This window comes from Hypanus sabinus, chromosome 2 (assembly GCF_030144855.1).
Source record: "Hypanus sabinus isolate sHypSab1 chromosome 2, sHypSab1.hap1, whole genome shotgun sequence".
Classification (NCBI taxonomy): Eukaryota; Metazoa; Chordata; class Chondrichthyes; order Myliobatiformes; family Dasyatidae; genus Hypanus; species Hypanus sabinus.
Genome location: NC_082707.1, coordinates 88,915,105 through 88,940,904, shown reverse-complemented (window position 1 = coordinate 88,940,904; position 25,800 = coordinate 88,915,105). Strand labels below are relative to the sequence as shown.

At 45.0% G+C, this 25,800-nt stretch overlaps 1 protein-coding gene across 1 annotated transcript; it reads right to left on the bottom strand.

Annotated features, from left to right (window-relative positions):
- Positions 1-16,345: 16,345 nt before the first annotated feature.
- On the bottom strand, positions 16,346-25,165 carry LOC132405215 (alpha-1,4-N-acetylglucosaminyltransferase-like). The gene is made up of 2 exons (XM_059989907.1): positions 24,827-25,165; positions 16,346-16,927 (listed from the first exon to the last, which is right to left on the bottom strand). The coding sequence occupies exons 1-2, from the start codon at positions 25,163-25,165 to the stop codon at positions 16,346-16,348; spliced, it is 921 nt and encodes a 306-aa protein (XP_059845890.1).
- Positions 25,166-25,800: the final 635 nt, after the last annotated feature.

Below are 25,800 nucleotides of genomic sequence, written 5' to 3'. Positions count from 1 at the left end.
CCATTGTAGTCTCCATTGTTTAGGCATAATACACTACTCTGGTTTTATATTGAACTATTGCACATTCCATTTATATGAGAAACTCAGTTATACTGTGATCACTCTTTCCAAGAGGATCCCTAACTACAAGATCACTAATTTTACCTGTCTCTTTGCACAGGACTAGACCTAAGGTAGCACGTTCCCTTATAGGTTCAGTAACATGCTGTTCAAGAAGGTCATCATGGATGTATTCCATGAATTCCTTCTCAAGATTGCCTCGACCACTTAACTCACACAATCCACTTGCAAGTTAAAGTCCCCATGATAAATGCTGTTCCATTCCTACATGCCTCAGATATTTCTCTGTTTATTGCCTGTGCTATTCTAATGTTGTTATATGGCGGCCGATAACAAACTCCCATCAATGATTTTTTTCCCTTTACTTTCCTTAATCTCTACCCAGATGGATTTAACATTCTGCTCCTTTGATATTATATCATTTCTCACTATCGCCCTGATCTCATCTTTAACTAAGAGTGCATCCCACCTCCCGCGTATCCTTCCATATTACCTGATTTACACTACTATTGTGGGCTGTATCAAAGGTGGTGATGAGTCAGCATACAGGAGGGAGATTGAAAATTTGGGTGAGTGGTGTAGTAAGAACAACCTCTCACTTAATGTTAATAAGACCAAGGAACTGATACTAGACTTCAGGAGAGGGAAATCAGAGGTCCATGAGCCAGAGATCATCTGAGTATCCGAGGTGGAGGGTCAGCAGCTTTAAACCTCTAGATGTCACTCTATCAGAGGACCTGTCCTGGTCCTGTCATATGAATAGAATTGCAAAGAAAGCACAGCAACATCTCTGCTCCATCAGGTGCCTGCGGAGATGAAGCATGTTATCAAAAACCTTGGCAAACTCCTATATATGTGCTGTGGAAAGTGTTCTGACTGGCTGCATCATGGCCTGGGATGGGAACACCAATGCCTTTGAGTGGAAAGTCCAAAAAAAGGATGTGGATTCATCCCAGTACATCACAGGTAAAGCCCTCTCAACTATTGAGAACATCTATGTGAAACGTTGCCGTAGAAAAGCAGCATTCGTCATCAAAGATCCTCACCACACAGACCCTGCTCTTTTCTCACTGCTGTCCTCAGGTAGAAGGTACAAGTTTCTCAGGATTTGTACCAGGAGGATCAAGAACAGTTACTACTCCTCAACCATCAGGCTCTTGAACAAAAGGGAATAACCTGCAGAAAAAGAATTTCAGGGTTGTATATGGCAACATATATGTACTCTGATAATAAATTTTACTTTAAACTTTGGACATAACATCACTACTTAATGGCAGCCATTAATAAAACAGTTCATTTTAGAAGGTGAAACTTGAAAAGGCAGAATACAGGATTAAAGCCAGAATTCTGAACACTATGGATGAACAAAGAATCTTGGGGTTGACATCCTTGGACCTTTCACCATTGCAGCACGTTGATAGAGTGTTTCAGAAGGCGTATGGTGTGCTGACCTTCATTAGTCAGGGGTTAATTTCAAATGCCGTAAGGTAAAGTTGCAGCTCTATAAAAGTCATTTTACACGGAGTATTGTCTTTATTTCTGATCGTCTCATTATTGGAAGGAAGTGGAAGATTTAGAGGGGGTGAAGGGGAAATTGTCCATGATGATGTCAGGATTGGAAAATGTGTCTATGAGGATAGGTTGTGTGAGCTAGGGCTTTTCTCTTTGTACAGAAAGAGGATGAGAGGTGATGATAAAGTTGTACAAGTTGATCTGAAGCATAGATCAAGACATGCAGTTTGGAATTCGATCAAGTGATCTCACACTCTGCTGTCCCCAGATTGGACTAAGACCACGAAGCAATGTGGAAATGACCAGAGACAGGGCACGGGGTCAAGAATGACTCCATTTTGAGGTGTTGAGGAAGATTGAAGCATTGAGGGAAATGTGGAGGAGATCAGCAGGCATTCTCCACAGAGGCCACGGGGTCGACAGTGGTCAATATCTGAGGCGGAGGCACTTGGACCCAACGTGGGCGATTGCTCTTCATGGAAGGATTGTATTGTGCAGCCGTTCTACTCGACGCTGACGTGAGGATGTTTTGAAATTCTGAGATTTATGGGATTATTGGACTGTAGTTTATATTGGACTCCTTCAGTTTTCAGTGTTTTATTTCTTGTTGGTAATGGGTGGGTGGGGTGGATGATGTGCCACTTTGCATGAGGGAGGAATTGGGGACTTGGTCTCTGATACTCCTGTTGGTGTTTTCCTTTATGGATGATCTGTTAGCTTTTTTGTGTGTGAGAGAGGGGTGTTGGGTTTTTTTCATGCTATTGTTGCTGTTTTGCGAGTGAGGGGGTTGGGGATTTGGGGTTTTCACGTTCTAGCTCCTGTTTTTCGGGTGGGTGATCTGTTGGTTTTTATCTGAGCGAGGAGGTTGGGATTGGGGTCTGATGTTCTAGCCACCATTTTCTGTGTGGACAATCTGCTAGTTTCTGTGTCAGGGAGGGGTGTAGGGGTTTGGGGTTTGATATTCCAACCGCTGTTTTCTGTGTGGGTGATCTACAAAGCTTTTGATGTGAGGGAGGGGGTGAGGGTTTTGGGGTTTGCAATTTTTGTTTCCTTTTCTTTTTCATGGGGGGGGGCACTGATGTCTTTACTTTCGACAATTCCCATGGCTATTGTATTTCACGGCTGTCTGGAGAGGATGAATATCTGAGTTGTATTGTACATGCATACTTTGACAATAAGATGAAACATTGAAGCTTTGAAGTAGACAGCCAGAGGCTTTTGACAAGGGTGGACATGTCCAACACAAAGGAGCATAATTTAATGTATTGGGAGGAAAGTATAGGGTAGGTGAAGTCTGAAGCAGGTTTTCTACACAGGAAGGTGTAGATGCTGGGAACGTACTGCCAGGTGTGGTGGTAGAGGCAGATACATTAAGGACATTTATGAGACTCTTAGGCAGGCAGATGGAGGAAATAAAAATGGAGGCCTGTTTGGGAGGGAAGGGTTAGATTGACTTTCAAGTAGGTTAAATGATTGGAAGAACCTTGCTGCTAGATGGCCTATATGATGCTGTATTGTTTTCTGTTCAATGTTCTAAATCAACAAGTTTGGATACAATGTGACACCCTGACCCAATGAGATCTTGAGGAAAAGTGCAGCTGAACCAGGAAAACAGACATTACTAAAAGATCCCCCATTTCAATGCTTGCTGGTACATGTGTGGCAACTGAGCTCTACAATAATGTTAAACACTTATTAATCTTCAAGGTTGCATTAATCAAATGTTACAGCCTATTCAGTTCTACAGTAAAAAAAAAATGCTGTAAGAATGTTCACACTGAATTCTAAAAAGGTCAATGAAATGTAAGCAATCTTTATTGATATGGCTGAGATTTTCACTGCACTCAGTCCCTCAGACCAGGTGACACAGAAAGCTTTGCATTTCCCATCATTTTTACACACTACATGCATGGTCTAACGCCCTTCCCTTGGACAACATCGGTGGCGTGGAGAGGGGAGACTTGCAGCTTGGGCAACTGCCGGTCTTCCATTAAAAAAAACTTTGCCCAGGCTTGTGCCCTGGAAACTTTCCAAGGTGCAAATCCATGGTCTATCGAGACTAACAGAGGGCTACATACGTGCATGGTGCTATTTGGACAAGGTTAATCTAAGTCAAACACATAATACACAAAAAGAAACAAATTCATGTTATTGGTCATCCTTTAGAGGAGTGACTTCAAACAGTTCAGAGGAGAATGACAAGAAGCTTCACTAAAGAAAGCAAAGACACGGCTCTGTAGTCAGGATGTGGATATAGGTTCAAGTTGTCGTTGAACCCCTTCAAGAAGTAAAAGACTGGTTTGCCTGAGTTCAGAGAGCAGTAGACTCGACTGAACGTACCATCAATGGTGCCGACTCTACATTTTCAGTAAACTCCACAAATATAATCCCAGGGTTTTTGTCTGGAGTTGCAGGATCAGAAATATTTGCAACAGAATTATTTTCCATTTTGGACATTCTGAAGGTGCAGCTTTGAATGTAATAATGGAGTTTCAAATCCCAGCATCTCAACAGCACACCTGCAATTGTAAATATTAATATCAGGAGACGTCCCTTTTGAATAAATGCCATACTATGGAGCTGAGATATTTTGTTCTGAAGATCCCGTGAAATAAAAGATAGAAGTTTCTTTCTCTGTATTGCCCACATTAGTTAAATTATTTTTATAGAATAGAAGCACAATATGTCACATCCTCAAAGGAAGCAAATCATAGATTAATAGTACATTCCAAGATTGAGAAAGAAATATCAGGAAATTATGGATATGTCCAATATTTACTGTGTTGAGGTATTGGAGATCCATTAGAAAGAACACAGTGACAAAGTATCTTGCACAAAGTGCTGGAGGAACTGAGCAGGCCAGGCAGCAGCCATGCAAAAATGTAAAAGACTGGTCTGCTGTGTCCCTCCAGCATTTTTGTGTGTTGCTTCGATCTCCAGCAACTGCAGATTTTCTCTTGTTTGTGACAAACCATCTTGAAAAGTTTGAACTGATTCAAAAGGGGCAACATGAATTTGTCAAATAATTAAAGGCAGTACAGGTTAGGCAATATCTGTGGAAAGTGAATAGACAAATAACAGTTTCGGTCAGTTAAACATTTCACTAACATTATGGGTCTGATTGTACTAACCATTGTAATAGAGCATACTCAAATTTAACTTCTGCTCTATGGAGCAGGCAAACAATCTCAACCAGTCCAATGGACACTGCTATTATAGGGTCGTAATGTCACAGTTAATAATACAATCACGCTCACTGACAATTTAACTTGGGTGTCAGGTGACAATAGTACAATTACAGGATGAACCATTCATTCCCATCTCAAAATCAAGAGTGGAAAATAAAGTCATGTCACCAGGAAATTCCTCTTTATGGATCTTTGTTGAAGGATTATCATCAGTTCAGGATGGAGAAAGGCTTACAGGATGTGGTTTATATGTAAAGAATGATGAAAGAGTAGAGATCAAAAGTTTTTGCAATTAAGGTACCGAAGACAATGTGTGATCAAGAGACCGAGCTTGCTGTTATATCTCTTGTTGTCAGCCATCCAGGCAGATATCCTTCAGGAGCAATCATATATTCAGGTGGTATGTATGTTTGAAATAGTTTGACAGAAGAAGGATCAATCATCTGGCCAATGCATGCTCTTCCATTTCGCTTTTATAAATTGGAGAAGTGGTCTGAGCGAGTATTGGCACTGAGGAAACAGAAGAAATCACGGCTTCATTTGTTGGCCAGGGGTCAATATAGTTCTGTTGGTATGAAGAGACAATCAAACATGAGCTTTGATTAATTAAGAACTGTGTAGTGAGTTTTCCATCCTGGATCTGCTGATGAATTAGTCAACAGGAGATGTTGTTTCTGATCTGCAGTGACTATGACCTGCTGATGATTGTGGTCACCTCCAAGCTGTAGTCAATGACCAGTAGACTGACGTACAGTTATCCAAATGGTCCAGCAGAAGAGATTATGTAGGCAGTGAAAAAGCATCAAACATTGACCTGTTGAATTGGATCCAGATTATTTTTGAAGCTGGAGTTGGCCACAATCATCAGGATACTTCAGTCAATGCAGACCTGCACCAACTCCTCCAAAATGCCATAACTAGTCTATTTGGTTATGGTGGATGTAAGTGTTGACAGACAGTAGTCATTGAGGCCATCAGACTCTTCATGGGCATGGGTACGCTAGATACCCTTTTGAAGTAGGTGGGGAACTCAGACCACAGATGCAAGAGGCGCAAGTTGCCCTTGAAAAAATGCAGCCATTTGGTTTGCCCAGATCCTTCAGCAGTCAGCCAGGTACACCATCTGGGCCTGACTACAGAAGCAGTCACCCTCCACACAGCCCAGCTGTATTTGCACCCCATTCAAGTCAAAACCTTGATAATCTACTCTCTTACTTTATTCAACTTTGCTTAAGTCACAAAGAAGAAAGTTCATTGATTCTATTGACAGTGCTCAATCTTCATGAATAAATACCACTGACCATTGTTGAATCATACATCCTGCACATGCAGAATGGAGATGAAAACAAATACCAGCTACATTGGAACATACAGGACAATTTATAACTGTTGGAATCAAGTAGAAAAGTAAAGAGGTACTGCTAAGATTTTCTAGGGGCTGATGTACTTTGTCATTCAAACCTTGGGTCGGGAATTGGCCTATCATTTTGATTAAAATTACACAAGAGAGTTCTGAGAGTCAGAGACAGCCCAGTTGGTCAGAGACATTTTCCTAGGTTGGAAACAGCAAGAACAAGTGCAATATCCTTGAGGTGAGAAGTGGAAAACATAGAAGCATCTTCTTTACACAGAGGGGGGTTAGGCCTCACATATCTGCTACCAGGGGAAATGGTGGAAACAGATATGATAGTGATTGATGAGAAGTTTTTAAACCCAGGCATATACAGAGGACACACACGAGGAAATCTGCAGATGCTGGAAATTCAAACAACAACACACACAAAATGCTGGTAGAACACAGCAGGCCAGGCAACATCAATAGGGAGAAGTGCTGTCGACATTTCGGGCCGAGACCCTTCGTCAGGACTAACCAAAAGGAAAGATAGTAAGCGATTTGAAAGAAATGGGGGGAGAGGTAAATGCGAAATGATAGGAGAAGACTGGAGGGGGTGGGATGAAACTAAGAGCTAGAAAGGTGATTGGCGAAAGTGATACAGAGCTGTAGAAAGGAAAGGGTCATGGGACGTGATGCACCATCAATAACTCTGAGACGTGGGTTAAGGTAGGCTTTTATTGGCTGGAAGAAAGCACAAGCAGCAAGTGACCATCACACAACATCATGGAGACTGAGGAAGGGTCTGTGGCTCCAGTCGCCTTTATACCGGGGTCAGTGGGAGGAGCCACAGGAGCAGTCAGCCGGGGGGTGGGGGGGCATGTCCAGACAGGTATATGTAGTTCACCACATTCACCCCCCCCCTTTGTTTTATAAGAGAGTTCCCATGGGGTGAAGTTTCTTACAAGTATACTTACAGGTTAAGTCTATCAGGTGGTCGAACCTGTCGCTGCGATCTACGTAGCACTGGCTGTGATTGCACAGGTGCCGGTGGTGATTGCACCAGAGACGGTGGTTGTGCTGGTTCCAGCCTGACTGGAGGTGTCAGCCCACTAGGCGTCAGTGATCCCTCATGCATGTACGAGGTGCCCAGTATGGGAGTGTTGTGAGGAGTCTGTGTAGGGCTTGGTGTGTGCGGTGTCACTTCGGGTACAGGATTCATAGTTACCGTGGGGTGTTCGGGGTAGTGGTCCGCGGCTCCTGCGGGCGCCAGGTCGCGGACGGAGACCGTGTCCTCCCGCCCATCAGCTAAGACCACGTAGGCATACTGGGGATTTGCATGTAGTAGGTGAACCCTCTCGACCAGCGGGGAGTATTTATTGCTCCTCACATGTTTCCAGTGCAGCACTGGCCCTGGGGATGTCAGCCATGCTGGTAGGGTGGTCCCAGTGGCAGACTTCCTGGGAAAAGAAAATAGCCGCTCGTGAGGGGTGGCATTGGTGGACGTACATAACAGGGAGCGGATAGAGTGGAGTACCTCGGGGAGGACCTCCTGCCATCGAGAGACCGGCAACCCTTTTGACTTAAGGGCTAAAAGTGTGGCCTTCCACACTATGGCATTCTCCCTCTCCACCTGTCCATTCCCCCGGGGATTATAGCTCGTGGTTCTACTAGTAGCAAAGCCCCTAGCCAGCAGGTACTGGCGCAGCTCATCACTCATAAAGGAGGACCCTCTATCACTGTGGATAGAGCAGGGATATCTGAACAGAGTGAAGAGCTGGCACAGGGCTTTTATGACGGACATGGCAGTGGTGTCGGGGCAGGGGATGGCAAAGGGGAACCGCGAGTACTCGTCGATTATGTTGAGAAAGTAGACATTGCGGTCGGTGGAGGGAAGGGGGCCCTTAAAGTCAACATTCAGTCACTCAAAGGGGCAGGTGGACTTATAAGTTGTGCCTTTTCAGGACGGTAGAAGTGCGGTTTGCACTCAGCGCAGATTTGGCAGTCCCTGGTCATCGTCCTGATGTCCTCAAGGGAGTAAGGCAGGTTCCGGGCTTTCACGAACTGGTAAAATCGGGTGACCCCCGGGTGGCAAAGATCTGCATGGAGGGTGTATAGCCAGTCGAGCTGCACGCTGGCACACGCTCCCCAGGATAGGGCATCAGGGGGCTCATTAAGCCTTCCAGGCAGGTACAGGATATCATAGTTGTAGGTGGAGAGTTCTATTCTCCACTGCAAAATTTTATCATTTTTGATTTTGCCCCGCTGTTGGTTGCCAAACATGAATGCAACTGAGCGCTGGTCAGTCAGCAAGGTGAACCTTTTGCCAGCGAGATATTGCCTCCAGTGCCTAATAGCTTCCACTATGGCCTGGGCTTCTTTCTCCACCGCGGAGTGCTGAATTTCAGGGCCTTGAAGGGTACGAGAAAAGAATGCTACTGGCCTGCCTGCCTGATTGAGGGTAGCAGCCAGTGCGAAATCAGAGGCATCACTCTCTACTTGGAAGGGAATGGTCTCGTCCACCGCATGCATCGTAGCTTTGGCAATGTCCCCTTTAATGCAGCTGAAGGCCACGCAGGCCTCAGCAGAGAGGGGAAACGTGGTAGACTTGACCAGGGGGCGGGCCTTGTCTGCGTAATGGGGGACCCATTGGGCATAATAGGAAAAGGAGCCCAGTCACCTTCTGAGGGCTTTGAGGGGGGTGGGGAGAGGGAGTTCCAACAGGGGGCGCATAGGGTCAGGATCAGGGCCAATGACCCATTCTCCACGACATACCCAAGGATAGCGAGTCGGGTGGTTTTGAACACACACTTGTCCCTGTTATAAGTAAGGTTCAGGGCTTTGGCCACTTGGAAAAATCGTTGGAGGCTGGTGTTGTGATCTGGACAGTCATGACAACAGATGGTGATATTATCCAGATAGGGAAATGTGGCCTTCAGTCGGTACTGGTCCACCATCCAGTCCATTTCCCTCTGGAAGACAGAGACACCATTCGTGACACCGAAGGGGACGCACAGGAAGTGATAGAGCCTGCCACCCGCCTCGAAGGCAGTGTAGGGGTGGTCCTCTGGGCGGATGGGGAGCTGATGGTAAGCGGATTTCAGATCTATTGTTGAGTACACCTTGTACTGAGCTATCTGGTTGACCATATCCGTGATGCGGGGTAGGGGGTACATGTCAAGCTGCATGAACCTATTGATGGTTTGACTATAGTCCACGACCATCTTATTTTTCTGCCCGGTCCGAACAACAACCACCTGGACCCTCCAAGGACTTGTGCTTGGCTCAATGATCCCCTCCCTGAGCAGCCGCTGCACCTCTGACTGAATGAAGGCCCTGTTCCCCGCACTGTACCTCCTGCTTTTAGTTGACACCGGTTTACAGTCGGGGGTCAGGTTGGCGAATAGCGGTGGGGGAGGGATCTTGAGGGTGGAGAGGCTGCAAGTGGTGTCGGTAGTGCAGCTGTCAGCATGGCGCTGTGCGGGACGTGTGGTTCGGTGTGTGTGTGTGTGTGTGTGTGTGTGTGTGTGTGTGTGTGTGTGTGTGTGTGTGTGTGTGTGTGTGTGTGTGTGTGTGTGTGTGTGTGTGTGTGTGTGGTCAGTAGCGGGGTATATGGCGAAGTCTCCACAAAACTGAGGATATCTGACAGTGATTGGTGGGAGGGGCCCGTCATACTCCATTGTCACACTTTCGAGATGGCTCTGGAAGTCCAGTCCCAATAGCACAGGCGCACACAGTTGAGGCATGACCAATAGTGCAAAGTCCTGATATTCTGTGCCCTGCACCACCAATGTCGCTACACAACCCGCCCGGATGTCTGTGGAATGCGACCCAGCAGTCAAGGTGACTCTCTGACTTACTGGCCGTGTCACGAGTCCACAGCGTTGCACCGTGTGTGGGTGATTAAAACTCTCAGTGCTGCCCACATCAAGCAGGCAGCTAGTCCTGTGCCCCTCCACCAGGATGTCCATCATTGATTTTGCAAGTTGGTGTGGGGCGCTTTGGTCAAGGGTTATGGAGGCCAGAGTTGAATCGCCATCTTGGTGCCCGGTAAGCACCCGTGGGTCGGAGGTGGGGCGAGGTGGTGTCAACAAATATGGCCGCCCCCATACCTCGCACGAGGTGGGCAGGCAAGATGGCGTCGACCACGATGGCGACCCCCATGCCTTGCATGCAGCGCTGCTTGACCTGGCTAGTGGTTCAGACTTGCAGACCTTGGCGAAATGGCCCTTCTTTCCGCAGCTGGAGCAGGTCGCTTCTCGGGCCAGGCAGCGTTTTCGGGGGTGCTTTTTGAGTCCGCAGAAGTAACACTGCGTGGACTTGCGACTGGCAGCAGCTGTGGTCGGTTTTGGGGAGTTTGTGGACTCGCGAGTGGCAGCAGCGGTTGTCGATTCACTTACGTGTGGCGGAGTCTGCGGTGTCCATGGAACCTGCGGGGGATCATGCAGCTGGACAGCATCAGTGTTGTGCAGAGCAGCCTCCAGTATGTTGGCCATCTCGATCGTCGAGCGTAATGTAAGATCGGCATTTTCCAGCAGCCGCTGGCGCACATACACTGACCTGATCCCCGTAATGAAGGCGTCTCGTACCAGGAGCTTCGCGTGCTGCTCCACCGTCAGTCTCTTGCAGTCGCAGGCCCCCACGAGTGTCTGTAGGGCTCGGAGAAACTCCCCGCTCGACTCGCCAGTTCGCTGCCGCCGCGTCGCTAAGCGATGTCTTGTGTAGACGGTGTTCATCGGCCGCAGGTCCTGTCTTTTGAGGGCATCCAGTGCCCCTTGGTAGGTCAGCATGCCCCTGATAAGGGAGTAAACTTTCGGGTTGACCCTCGAAAGGAGGATTCTGTGCATAATAGCGGGCTCAGTCACACGAACCTCCTCCAAGTATGACTGGAAGCATGCAAGCCAGAGTTCAAAGGCAAGAGCTGATTCTGAGTCTTGAGGATCAATGTCCAATTTTCCCGGACTTAAAATGCTTTCTATGTTTTAAAACTTCCAGCCAATAAAATTGATGCACCATTAATAACTCTGAGACATGGGTTAAGGTAGGCTTTTATTGGCTGGAAGAAAGCACAAGCAGCAAGTGACCATCACACGACATCCTGGAGACTGAGGAAGGGTCTGTGGCTCCAGTCGCCTTTATACCGGGGTCAGTGGGAGGAGCCACAGGAGCAGTCAGCGGGGGGGGGGGGGGGGGCGTGTCCAGACAGGTATATGTAGTTCATCACAGGACGGGAGGCCTCAGGAGAAAGAAAGGAGGGGGGGGGTGCACCAGAGGGTGATGGAGAACAGGCAAACAACTAAATATGTCAGGGATGGGGTAAGAAGGGGAGGATGGGCATTAACGGAAGTTAGAGAAGTCGATGTTCATGCCATCAGGTTGGAGGCTACCCTGGTGCTCCCCCCCTCCCCCTTTCTTTCTCCCATGGCCTCCCGTCCCATGATCCTTTCCCTTCTCCAGCTCTGTATCCCTTTCGCTAATCACCTTTCCAGCTCTGAGCTTCATCCCACCCTCTCTGGTCTTCTCCTATCATTTCACGTTTCCCCCTCCCCCCACTACTTTCAAATCTCTTACCATCTTTCCTTTCGGTTAGACCTGATGAAGGGTCTCAGCCCGAAACATCGACAGTGCTTCTCCCTATAGATGCTGCCCGGCCTGCTGTGTTCTACAAGCATTTTGTGTGTGTTGTCATATATAGAGGTAATGGATGGATGCAGATCATGTGCAGACAGGTGGGATTAGTCTCAACTGGCATGATGTTTCCCAGAGAAACATTGTACTGAATGGCCTGTTCCTGTACTGTCCTGTAGAGTACATGTTCTATGTTCAAATCTCAGCATTACACCATTCATTAGAATCACTTATTTAGAATCAAATATTCCTGTTTCTTTTGACTAAGAAGTTTTTTTGATCGGATTGATTCTATTATTCTATCTTTTATTTGGGATAATATAAGACAAAGAATTTGTCATAAGGAGACAGGAGACTGGAACCAAGTGCAGGACGCAGGCACTGAAGTACTAGGGGCAGGATGGGAACAACTAAACAATAGACAAGATGTGGTGACCGTGGTGTGCATGAGGGACGTGACGTTCAAGGTGATTTTGGGGTTCCAGGAGAATCTTAGAGTCCAGGCAAGGAGGATCCTAGAGTTCAGGCAAAGGAGGATCTCAGAGTTCACTGGGCAGGCCGCATAACTCCTGGGCAGCACCTGGACCTCCCAGGCATAACTACGGGGCCTGAGCAGGTTGCGGGGCACCTGGGTAGGTTGCAGGGCACAACCCGACAGCAGCGAGGGATGGAAAGGAGCAGAATCCCTCGCTGGGCAAAGGCAGTCCAGCCAGGCTTGTCTGACAGAGGCAAGGGATAGGAAGCAAACTAGGTCGAGGGTGACTGCCATACTTACTCGAAGAACTCATCTTTAATGAGGGGAACTCCAAGCCAGGGCAACCAGAGGAACAGGATAGGCAGGGCAACCCCCCAACTCCACTCAGTCCCAGATCCCCCTATATACACCGCCAGCCGATGGGCATCAGGTGCGCCTCCTTGAGCCCCAACAGGCCACGATGATCCACAGGTGTAACTAATTGGGCTCAAGGGCGATAGGAGGGATGGCTACAAGACCCGGAGTCCGGAGTCCGCGGAACAGATCAAGACCCAGAATGCGGGCTCTGGACCGGACCATAACAGAATTAGTAAATGTCATTTACAAAAGTTGAAAAAGGATGGAGGTCTCGCTTTGCCTAATCTAAGAATGTATTATTAGGCTGTTAATTTGCGATATATGTCCTTTTTGTTATATTGGGGTGATAAGAATGATCAGCCTACTTGGGTAGACCTGGAACTGAGAGCTGTGAAACAGTTTATTTTAACTTTGTTATTAGGAGTTGTTCTAACCATACAATTAGCTAAAGATGCTAATTTAAACCTATATCCTGTGGTTAAGCGCTCTTTACAAATTGCGCTCCAGTTCTGCAATTTTTTTAATCTTAAAAAATTTAAACATTCTAGTATAATTTATCATAATTACTTTTTTAAACCTTCCTGGAGTGATCCAATTGTTTTACTTTGGAAAAATAAAGGTATTAATTCTTTTTTGGATTTATTTAAAGAAGGAAGATTAATGTCTTTTGAGCAATTAGTCAATAAATATTCTCTCTCATATTCACACTTTTTACAATACCTTCAAGTTAGACAGTTTTTACAAAAATATTTAAGTAATTTTCCTTACATATTAGAGGCTGACTTGTTAGATACTAGTATGAATATGAACCCTTCGATGAAAGGTTCTATGGAAGAATTTATAATTTATTATTACAATGGGATAAGCGTCCTTTATTTAAGATTAAACAATATTGGGAGAAAGAACTCAATTTGACTTTTATATGGGAGGATTGGACACGGATTCTGAAGTTGGTTAACTCTTCTTCAATCTGTGCTAGTCATTTACTGATTCAATTTAAAATTGTACATCATTACCATTTGACAAAGGAGAGACTTTCTAAAATATTTCCCAATGTTGACAAGTATTGTGATTGATGTAAAGCTGAGATAGCTACACTGACACATATGTTCTGGTCATGTTCTATATTAAAGCAGTTTTAGAAGTCAGTCTTATTGACAATTTCTAAAGCACTCAGAATCAACTTACAACCTAATAAATTGACTGCTTTTTGGAATAATTCCTCAAAATATCCATGGTATTTCTGTGTCTGACCAACGTGTTATTGCAATTGTTACATTGATAGCTAGGAGGGCCATCTTGCTGAAATGGAAGGATATATCAGCTCCTACTTTGTCACAATGGTTCTCTCAAGTGATGCTGTGTTTTAATTTGGAGAAAATTAGAAGTCGAACCTTTGAACTTTTATTTGATTTTGAGAAGAGATGGGGCTCATTTGCTCGTTATTATCATTTCAGTTAACTGATAGATTTCCTCCACGATCTAAGTGTAAATTTTTTTCTGATATAGCTTTCTTTCTTGTTGGCAGTTTGATGTTTACTTTTAGCAGCTTTGTATGACGCATGGCTCCAGGTTGTGCCCTCAATGGGTTTCTTTTTTTCTCACTATTCTTGCTTAGTAGGGTTTTTTTATTCACAAAAATTTTTTCAATCTTTAAGATAATTCCTTCTTTTTTGGAGGTATTGTAAGTGTTGTAACTTTGACGTACTTGTGTTATTTTTGAATAATAATAATAATAATAATAATAATAACAATAATAATAATAATAAATATTTGAAAATAATCACTTTGTAAACTTAAATCACTGGACCAAATAACCATAACCATAACCATAACCATAACCATAACCATTGTTACTTATATTTTCACCAGTTTATTTCTTCGAGCTCAGCTGGCGAGGGAACTTGGTCCCGACAACACGGGGAAGCATTCTCATCCCTCTGGCGGTTCAAAAAAGTTCACTGTTCAACTTCCAGAATTGTTACAATTTATAAGGCCACCGAATCAAAGAACAATCAGCTTGATAAAGGTTCCAGCCAAGTCAATGGACTATTGATACAAAAGATAGACACACCAGCAACTTTAATTAAAAAAGAAATGTCCTACCTGGTTTGTTGGAGCCAAAACTTAATTACAAAGATAAGAGCATCCACCAAGTTTATGCTTTAATTAAGAAAGGAATGTTCTGTCTAATTTCCATCAGGTACCGCCTTTTGTTGAAACCAAAAGGTGTGAAAAATCAAGGGATATCTTTTGTGGATCTGTGTGAACTTTAACCCTGATCTTGCTCCAAAGAAGCAGCTGTGAGCCATTATTCAAACACGCTGCAGTCACTCACAAAATACTCAGGCATAATCAGTACTTACCCCATTATTTACAGGAATCTGAGAATCCCCCAATTCCCTTAAAACTTTATCAACTTCAGCATCAAATGTGGCTCTTCAATAAATGGTACAAAAAGAACCTGATTTTACTCAACGTTTGACTGAGACACTTGGGAATGGGAAATAATTCAGGAAGTGTTTTAGAAAAAGCACTTGAGTTGGGAGTCATGTTGAGCTGTATTGAGTCTTTTTTTTGGTAATCATACTCAACCATTGGCAGCAACGGGATGTGACATGAAAGATAACTTGATATATGGCAGAAAATTTCCATTCATTTTTATTGTTACGTGATTATCACATAATCTGCTGAAAGCAACAAAAATGACATTTCACAGTGCATTGTAGGTTCCCCATTCCAACGTCCATTGCCTGCTATTGTCAAATGAAGATCTCAAGAACATCTGTGTGACAGTCACTGATATACACTCATATCTGGAGCTTCTTGTGCAGTACAAATTGAACTGAAAGCCTGTGTGTTCTCTAACTTTATGGCACTCATTGCTTTACAGTCATATCCCCGCATCCAAGAGTCAATTTGGTTTTCCCAGCGATTTCCTCAGCATCGATATTTTCCTTTTCATAGAAATAATCTCATCTTCCTTGTTAAGTCTTTTTTTTAAACTATCCTTCCTTAAATTATGTAAATTATTCAAGTGCAGTTTCCTATGCACTTGGCCATTCTCTAATAATGCAGATTCATCATTCTTCTAAATACAAAATTATTAAACAATTTGATAAAAGTAAATGCAACAATGCAAAGTCCCTGATTACCTGAAACATTTTTTTTCTCATTCAATATTTTTCACCTGAGAAGCTTGTCAAATGTTGCTGTTTTGTTGTTCTATGGGGAGCTGACTGTGGATCAGCTGCTTCATGGTCACTGGTAAATACTTACACATCACATAATGACTGTACATCAGTCTACTGGTCATTGACTACAGCTTGGAGGTGACCACAATCTTCAGCAGGTCATAGTCACTGCAGATCAGAAACAACATCTCCTGTTGACTAATTCATCAGCAGATCCAGGATGGAAAACTCACTACACAGTTCTTAATTAATCAAAGCTCATGTTTGATTGTCTCTTCATACCAACAGAACTATATTGACCCCTGGCCAACAACTGAAGCCGTGAATTCTTCTGTTTCCTCAGTGCCAATACTCACTCAGACCACTTCTCCAATTTATAAAAGTGAAATCGAAGATCATGCATTGGCCCAGTTACATCACATAAAACTGGAGTTGGAAATTTGTTTTCAATTCTGATGAGTATTTCCATTGAATCATTGAATAAAAGGGTATCCATTTGTCAGAATTCCTAGTTTAATAATGAATGCACACTTGTCAATCTAATTATGTCACTCATTGTACAATATCAGGTCCAAAATGATGCTGTACTATTGCTGGATTAAATTAAGTTTTTGTATGTATTTGGACAATGCAACTGGAAGAAATGTTCCATTAATGATCCACTTCCAGCAGCAACTTTTCTTTTCTTGTGTTTATTCATGAAGTTCCAGACATGTGCTCCATACGTATTGGAAAAGACCCATTCTATATGCTTCTTTTTCCAGGGAGCAAAGTACTTCTGCCATTCTGAATATTGGATTGGATAGAAACGTTTTGAGATCCATATAGAGATACCATTGCATTCCTTGCCAATGAAGGTGGCTAGTTTAGTAGTATTGCACCATCTCTTCAGCACACGGGTGATCAGTCGAGGACCTTGTTGACCCCAAACATGTCCAATGTAATGGGCCACAAAATCTTCCATGCAATTCCACAAAAAGGGATGATGCTTCTGATAGAAACCCATTGCTCCATTACTGAAAACGTTTGGGGTCTGTGGACAGGTAAAGTTATCAAATGGCATAGACCTCAGTGATATAATGTCAGTATCCAGGTAGATTCCTCCATATTTCCAGATCAATGCTAACCTGCAGCCATCAGCAAGTACATGAGTCCAAAACCTCTCCTTTTGTGGATTTACCTACAGTATAAATGACAAGGAAAATTTCATCCATTAACTGAGTATTTCAGTGATAATAAAGAACTGTATTTAACATCAGGAAGAGAAATATAGATGTAGAAATAATGAGAAAGGAAATTAAAATAATAGTCAACTACAAAGGAAGTTCTAGTTGGGTGTCTCACAAAGGAGGAACACCAGCTCTTCTGCTGTCAAAGGCACATAGTGAAGGCATTATGAATTCTATTCATATCAGCATCAGAATCCGGTTTATTATTGGCATGTGTTGTGAGATTTGTTAAATTACCAGCAGCCGCAATACATAATATTGAAAAAAATCAATCAATCAATCAATTACAGTATATATATATTGAATAGATTAAAAATTGTGCAAAAACAGAAATAATATACGTAGGACTCTCAGTACCTGTAACAGTGGTGTTAACTGTTCAGACTAACAATATAGCTTCTCTGTATTGTTATAATGAAATAGCTTCTCTGTAACGCTGTAATGGGTTTCGGTGTCTGGAACGTTTGGGTTATAACTGTAGATAAGGGGGGAACTAACCAATGGAGAATTGTTATGCTATCTTGTATGTGTAAGCTGAACAGAAGTTCATGGTCTTTTCTGGGAGGAGAACGAGGAGGACGGAGGTGTGAGGAGCAGACAGCGGTTCCAGGGCAATGGATTCTGGACGTTGGCGGTTCAGATGGTGAACATGGGCTTGGAAGGTCGTTGTGGATGGAACTGGAGGTCTGAGCTCCAACCTATTAAAATATCATGTGCACAAACTGATAAACTTACTTATTTGGTGCCTTTAGATTATCTGTTTCTACTAACCCATCACTAAGAGATAACTACAAAGTTGCAATTATTTACTCGCTTATGGGTGCATTGTCTGGTATTTGTATTGGGAGCGTGTACTGGGGGGGCATTACTCGGTATTTACACCGAAGTATTGCACTATTGGCGGGGTGATGGCGGTTCACCCTAGGCAAACAGGGGCCAACTGAGGCGACGTTTGTGGGGGTTTCTCATCTGGGTTTGAATTTGTCACATACGTGGTAATTCGCCCCGGTTTAAACAAGGGGAGATGGACTCAGATAAGATTGAACTCTGGTGTGAGATCGAGGACATACCAGTTACTCATGCCTGCGTATTAAGTGGGGTGCACATGTGTACCTCAGGCAAAGTGTTAATTCGATGTTTGAGTATGGTTAGAGGTATGTGTTAGTGCAGATTGGTGCTGACGTCTCGGTGGTGGGACTAACACCGTCTCTGTGACCTCAGTGACACAGGGCCTTGGGGCGTGCATATTGTCACAGAGGAAAGGTTTGATGGGTTTGATGGGACACCTGAGGAGTTGCCAGCAGCTGGGTCGGAGATTTTCGAGAGCGGGTCCTATCGTTTTTGAAGGATGAAGGATGGGGGGGAGGTCGGGAAACTTAGAGGAGACCCAGTGAGGGAACAGTCTGGAGTCTCTGGGAAAACACATTCCCAGCAATGTGCCACGGGACCCCCGAGAGGAGAATACCCTATCCCAGAAGGATTGGTGGGACCCTGATCCGGCATGTCAATCCGGATAGAGGGAATAGATTCAAAAGCCATACTTGAAGTGGGGTCGCGGGTCACGCTATTGTACCATTCAATCTATGATCAGTATTTGTCGCATTTACCCTTGACGCCCTTCAGTGCCCTGGAAATTTGGGCTATCAGTGCTGGTCAGTACCCATACAATGTTTATTTGTCTGTGAGGCTGAAGTTCCTCGAGGCCAAGGTGGGAGTGTCTGAGGTTCATGAGGCCTTGGTACTGGTTTGCCCGGACTCGGTTGCAACAGCAGGCGTGTCAGTACAACACTCCTATTGTACAGAAACTCCCGGGGGCCTGCAAGGAGAAGGCGGGTGAGGACTGTTGGTGCACCTAGTGTTCCAAGCTACCTTTAAGGATGTGGCTGGTTGCCATGGGTGGGACACGGCATTGGAAAGAGGAACTGTATGGTGTGCCCAGTCGAAGCCCAGGATGGTATGGCCCAGTGAGGTAGCAAGAGTGGTGGGGATCCCCAGGTACCCCAGAGTGCCTGAGGGTGAAGCCTTTGTAGTGGACAGCCTGGAGGATCTTGAGGGGGAATCGAGATTCCCAGCTGGGGTGCTGGTGAGGCCTGAGCTACAGAAGCACTCGGTGGTGAAGGCACGCTGGGTAGTGGTGAACATCAGGAACACCATGCAACGGGAGATCACTTTTAAACGAGGAATGCCCCTGGCGCATTTGTTCCCAGTGACGGTGATGCACAGCGTCCCCGTGAGGCTCCCAGGGGGAGAACCATTGGAAAACAGGGATAAGTTGACCGCTGGGGTGTTTAAATTTTGGGCCTCGCTTGTGCGGAGGATGGTGGAGAAGATGTTGATGCTGAAAGATGTTTTTTCCCAAGATGAGTTTTACGTGGGCTGTTCCAGGAGCACTCACCACACCATCCGGGTGACTTAAGACACCTCGTTTCGAGAAAGGTCACAGCAACTGGTCCCTGCCGAAGTGAACGATGTGTGGCAGCATTTGAGTTAAGCTGAAGAAAGCTGAGATAATTTCAGAGTCCCGCAGCCCTTATGTTTCCCCGATAGTCATGGCCAGGAAGAAAAATGGGAAGGTTTGTATGTGTGTAGACTATAGGACCCTGAATAGGCGCACCATCCCTGACCAGTATATGGTCCCCAGGGTCGAAGATGTGCTGGCCTGTCTGAGTGAGGCAAAGTGGTTCAGTGTGTTGGATTTGAGGAGTGGATATTACCAGATTCTAATGAGTGAGGTGGATAAGGAGAATGTCCTCTGAGATCTTACCAGTTCGAAAGGATGCCCCAGGGCATATCGGGGACCCCTGCCACCTTCCAGAGGGTCATGGAGAAGACCGTGGGGGATATGAACCTGCTTGAAGTGCTGATATGTTTGGACAACCTGATAGTATTTGGATCCACCTTGGAAGAACACGAAGCGAGGCTAATGAAGGTGCTAATGAGCCTAATGAAAAGCCACCGGTGCTGGCTTTTGCGGAACCCCGGTTGCCCTTTGTGCTACACACCAATACTAGTCGGGAGGGGTTAGGGGCCATCTTGTATCAGGATCAGGGTGCTGGGCTGAGGCCTGTAGCATTTGTCAGCCGGAGTTTGGCACCCTCCGAGAGGAACTACCCCAGCCACAAGTTGGAGTTTCTGGCGTTGAAATGGGCAGTGATGGATAAACTGAGTGACTATCTCTACGGGGCCAAGTTTGAGGTGCGGACGGACAACAACCTGTTTACCTACATCCTGACCTCGGCGAAACTGGACGCCACCGGTCATCGTTGGTTGGCCGCCTTGTCTGCATATGACTTTCGCCTGAAGTACCAGCCGGGGAGCCGGAATGTCGATGCAGATGCTCTGTCTTGATGGAAGCATGAGGACCTGGAGGGGGACGAGGAGTGGGAGAGTGTTCCTGCATCCGGAGTGAAGGCCATGTGTCAGTTTGCTATCACCACGCAGGCCGACGAAAAGGAGAGGCCAGAGTGTGTGGTGGTCCCATTGGGGGCGTCCGATGATGCCCTACCCCAGTTTACCGTGGCATAACCACTCTGAAGACCCCACAGCTGCCAGAGTTGAGTCCTGGGGAAATTGCAGCTGCTCAGCAAGATGACCCTGGCAATGGCATTATTTGGGATGCAGTGGGGAAGGGGGACGTGGCCCGGGTGGAGAAGACACAACACGGCTCAGTGTCTCTGCTACTGAGAGAGTGGCCTCGGTTGTGGTTGAAGAACCAAATGTTATACCGGGTAACGTCACCCCCGGACCAACCTCAGCATTGGCAGCTGGTCCTGCCTGAGAAGTATCAGAGGGTTGTGATGAGGTCACTGCATGATGACTCTGGACACTTGGGGGTGGAGAAGACCTATGGATTGCTCAAGGACCGGTTTTATTGGCCCCGAATGAGGTCAGAGGTCGACAAGTATTACAAGTCCTGCATACGTCACATACGCTGGAAGACGCTGCCTGTGCCGGCTGCTCCGTTGTCTCACTTGCAGTGTGCGGGGCCTTTGGACCTGGTGTGTATGGATTTCCTGGCCATTGAACCCGATTCCAGCAACACGGCGAGTGTCCTAGTCATCACGGATCATTACACCAGGTGTGATCAAGGATCAGAGGGCAACTACAGTGAGGAGAGTGCTATGGGAGAAGTATTTTGTGCATTACGGCCCTCCCCGACGGGTACACAGTGACCAGGGACGGGACTTCGAGAGTAAGCTCATAGATGAGTTACTGGATATGCTGGGGATTGAGAAATCGAGGACCATCCCATACCACCCGCAGGGCGACCTCCAGCCAGAGAGGATTAATCAGACCCTGCTAGACATGCTCAGGATGCTGGAGATCAGCAAAGAGAGTCAATGGAGTCAACATATTGGACATCTGGTTCAGTTGGCTACAACTGGCCCTTCCCCCACTGGGTTAGAGGGGGTAAAGGGGGGTAGTGATGGGCTGTTGGGAGTAACACAGGGCATTGGAGATGAGGATGTGGGGCTCGAGCAAGAGATGGAGGGTTCCGAGTTGCAAAAGGGTTTGGGTGACCGCTTGCAGGAGGGTTCGCCTCATAGTTTCCATGAGTCTTCTGTAGTGTCCGAAGTGGAGGAGGTAGAAGATGGACTGCGCAGTTATCAGAGAAGTAGGCGCCCCCCCAGATATGTTGGTCTATGTAGCACCCGGGGAACAGGGTGGGATCTCCACTGTTTTGGGGAGTAATGTCCCTGCTTTCTGCACTTGGGTTGGGCTTTGTGTTTTGCGGGAAGGGTTGGCAAATTATATCAGCGTCATGAGGGCATGACTAAATTTAGTAGGGGGAGAATGTCGGGTTCTCAGTACCCGTAACAGTGGTGTTAACTGTTCAGGCTAACAAAATGGCTTCTCTGTATTGTTATAATGAACTGGCTTCTCTGTAATGCTGTAATGGGTTTCTGTGTCTGGAATGTTTGGGTTCTGACTACCGATAAATAGGGAACTAACTAATGGAGAATTGTTATGCTATCTTGTGTGTGTGAGCTGAGCGGGAGTTTGTGGTCTTTTTCAGGAAGAGAGTGAGGAGAACGTATGTGTGAGGGGCGGACAGTGGCTCCAGAGCGATGAGTACTGGATGTCGGTGGTTCGGACGGTGGCCGAAGGCTCGGAACGTCGTTGTGGACGGAATCGGAGGCGTGAGCTACAACATATTAAAATATTATGTGCACAAACTGATAAACTTATTTATTTGGCGCCTTTAGATCATCTGTTTCTACTAACCCATCACTAAGAGAAAACTAAAGTTGCAACTATTTACTCGCTTTTGGGTGCATTGTCTGGTATTTGTATTGCGAGCGTGTACTGGGGGGCATTACTCTGTATTTACACCGACGTATTGCACTTCTGGTGGGACGATGGCAGTTCACCCTAGGCGAACAGGGGCCAACTGGGGTCGCGGAAGCTACATATATATTAAACAAGTGAGGTAGCGTTCATGGGTTAAATGTCCACTTAAGAATCACATGGCAGAGGGAAAGAAGCTGTTCCTGAATCACTGAGTGTGTGCCCTGATGGTAGCAGTGAGAAAATGGCATCCCTTGGTGCTGGGGATTCTTAATAATGGATGCTGACTTTCTGAGGCACCGCTGCTCGAAGGAGTCCTGAGTACTTTGTACGCTAGTACTCAAGATGGTGCTGACTAAATTTATGACCCTCTGCAACTTCTTTCAGTCCTGTGCAGAGGTCCCACGTTCCTTCAAGTTTCTAATGAAGTATAGTCACTGTCTTGCCTTTATTATAGCTGCAGAAGTATGTTGAGACCAGGTTAGCTCCTCAAAGATCTTGACACCCAGGAACTTGAACCTGCTCACTCTCTTCACTTCCGATCCTCTATGAGGATTGGTATGTGCTCCTTCGTCTTACCCTTCCTGAAGTCCACAATCAGCTCTTTTGTCTTACTGACATTGAGTGCAAGGTTGTTACTGCAACACTAATCCACTAGATGGTTTATCTCGCTCATGTATGCCCTGTCATCTCCATCTGATATTCTACCAACAGTGGATGTATCATCAGCAAATTTATACATGGTATTTGAGCTATGCCTAGCCACACAGTCATGGTATAGAGAGAGTAGAACATTGGGCTAAGCACACACCGCTGAGATGCACCAGTGTTGATCGTCAGCGAGGAGGAGGTACTATCACCAATCTGCACAGGTTGAGGATCCAATTTCAGAGGGAGGTAGAGAGGCCCAGGTTCTATAGCTTATCAATCAGGATAGTGAGAATGATGGTATTAAATGCTGAGCTATAGTCGATGAAAAGCATCCTGACATAGGTTTTGGGTTGTCCAAGTGGCCTAAAGCCATATGAAGAGCCATTGAGATTGCATCTGCTGTTGACCTACTGTGTGCTGAGCCAGGAGTTTGGTCTAGTCATGACCAAACTCTCAAAGCATTTCATCACGGTTGATGTGAGTGCTGCTGGGTGACAGTCATCAAGGCAGCTCACATTATTATTTTAGTTATAATTGATGCCTCTTTGAAGCAAGTGGGAACTTCCGCCCTTAGTAGTGAGAAGTTGAAAATGTCCTTGAATACTCCCACCAGTTGGTTGGCACAGGTTTTTAGAGCCTTACCTGGTACTCCATCAGGACCTTAGTCTTGCAAGTGGTCACCCTCTTTAAAGACAGGGGTTAAAACTAACTCTCATATCCTAATTGGTATTTGAATGGTCTTGAATTTTTTTAACTTATATTTTTCAATATATACACAAAAAGGATGGGAGAATGTTGAGTTCTGTCAACTAGGACTATGTAAGCATTTAGTAGGGATGTGCATTTTCCCTTGTACTCATGTACACACTGGGTGAGAAAGGGGATTGTGGGATGAAAAGGTGGAGGACCTCAGGTATTGAACTGAGACACTGACAATGAAGTTGCTTAAACAAAATAAAATCATATCTTTGTTGTTCGGGAGTTAACACTGACCTTGGCATCAACAAGTTCCCTAAAATATTCACTCATTGTAATGTGCTGGAAGGTATTTAAATACTATGTGCTTCAGAGGACTATGCTGTGACTAACTGAAGATATTATGACTCTTTATGAAGTAGATTTGCAGTGCTTGTGTCTTGTGTGCTGTTTCTTTAAGAAGTTTTCTGAGTTGTGTGGATATGTGGGCTCCCACCGTCATCCATCATCTTTTGACTTTAGGTTTTGGACCACATGTTGGAAGTTTCATTATGGAATTACGTCGAACACCTATTACCACCAATAATCATCTTCCATCATACAGCACCTTTGCATGTACATAGAGGAAAAATTTCTGCACTTTGGTCATGTGAGAAGGGAAGTCATTATTTATAGAAGTTCCTTATCTATCTTCCAGGTGCTCAATTACTCCTTCAGGTCAAGCAACAAATTATCTGTATTTCTACCAATTTTAGTGCACTGCATCAGGATTCTTGTCTTTCTACACTGGAGAATCCAAAGCCAGGTTAGGCAAGTGACTGTTGTACAGATATCTCTGCTCAGTCTTCCATTGAGACCCAAGGTGTCAAGTTTAAATTTTTAGTCACATTAATTTTCTCCACTTGCTTTGTACAGCACTGGCTTGTCTCAAAATATGCCATGTTCCTTTCCTTTTGGTGTCCATTAGCGTGTCTGCCTTGCCTCCAACATCTGGCCTGCAGTAAAATGCTCTCAGAAACAACACTGGTTTAAGAGTAAAGAATAGGCGAAGCAATGTTTGTCGATGTGGCATTGCCTTTCACTGCATTCAGTACTTCTGCCCTGGATATTTATTTCCCATCAGTCCTACCAATACTCTACATTCATTTAAAAACAAGTTAATTTGAGTCAAACACTGGGTTTACCAAACAAAATCAGATATTTCTGTTGATTACCTTTTGATACCAGCTTTTCAATGGAGTGTCTTCAAACAGTTCAGTGAGATTCAAGGGTAGAATGGTGACATTCCTCACTGAGGAGAGCAATGGGATGCCTTTATACTCAGGCTGTGGATACTGGCTCAAGTTGCCACTAAATCCCTTCATGAAGTAATAGATTGGTTTGTCTGGGTTTCGGAGAGCAGCAGACTCCACTGAACACACCACTAATGGTGTCGGCTCTACGTTGTCAGTCGACTCCACAAACATAATCCCGGGTTTCTTGTATAAGCATGCAAGATCACGATCATCTTTTTCAGAACTAGATCCGGTTTTTACATGCAATATTCCAAGCATGTACCTTTGAATGGAGGAATAGCCTTCTAAATCCCAGCATTTGTACAACACACCTGCAGTTGCAAATATTACGACAAAGAAATATGCTTTCTGCATGGAGATCATAATGTGGAGCTGAGATGGTTTGTCAAATGTTCCTGCAAAAAAACAGATGCATGTTCTATTTTCAATATTGACTGCATGAACTAAGACATATTTAGATTTATAGAAAAGGAAGACGAATTAATCCTGTTATTGATGGCAGCAATTTTTCTTTAACAAAACACGTTTAAAAGAAACTGGCAAATTATGAATCCCCAGCATTTACTGTTCTGAAGCATTGGGATCTAGAATTAAGGTCCCAAAGACAAAGTTATCATGAAAGTTTTGAGTTGATCAGACATAGGATTTATAACATAAAAATAGACAAAGCTACAGGTCACATGCAACTGTGGAAACAGAGCTCACGATCCAGGTTGAAAACCCGTTGTCAGAAATGCACCGAGAGAAAAGTTAGTTTTATGTTTTCAGAAAGTGCAGGGATGGGATGGGGTGGAATCTGACGTGGATTAGACAATGGAAATAACATTTGACAAAGAAAAATAGGGTAGGGCCAAGATACTGACTCTACCTCTCTCACTATATCCTACTTCCTC

Excerpts from the sequence above, each read along its gene's own strand:
- LOC132405215 (XM_059989907.1), bottom strand. The coding sequence starts at position 25,165 with ATGCTTGGAATATTGCATGTAAAAACCGGATCTAGTTCTGAAAAAGAT. Across the intron at positions 16,928-24,826 it reads TGAAAAGCTGGTATCAAAAG|GTAAATCCACAAAAGGAGAG; the intron begins GTAATCAACAGA and ends TTTATACTGTAG.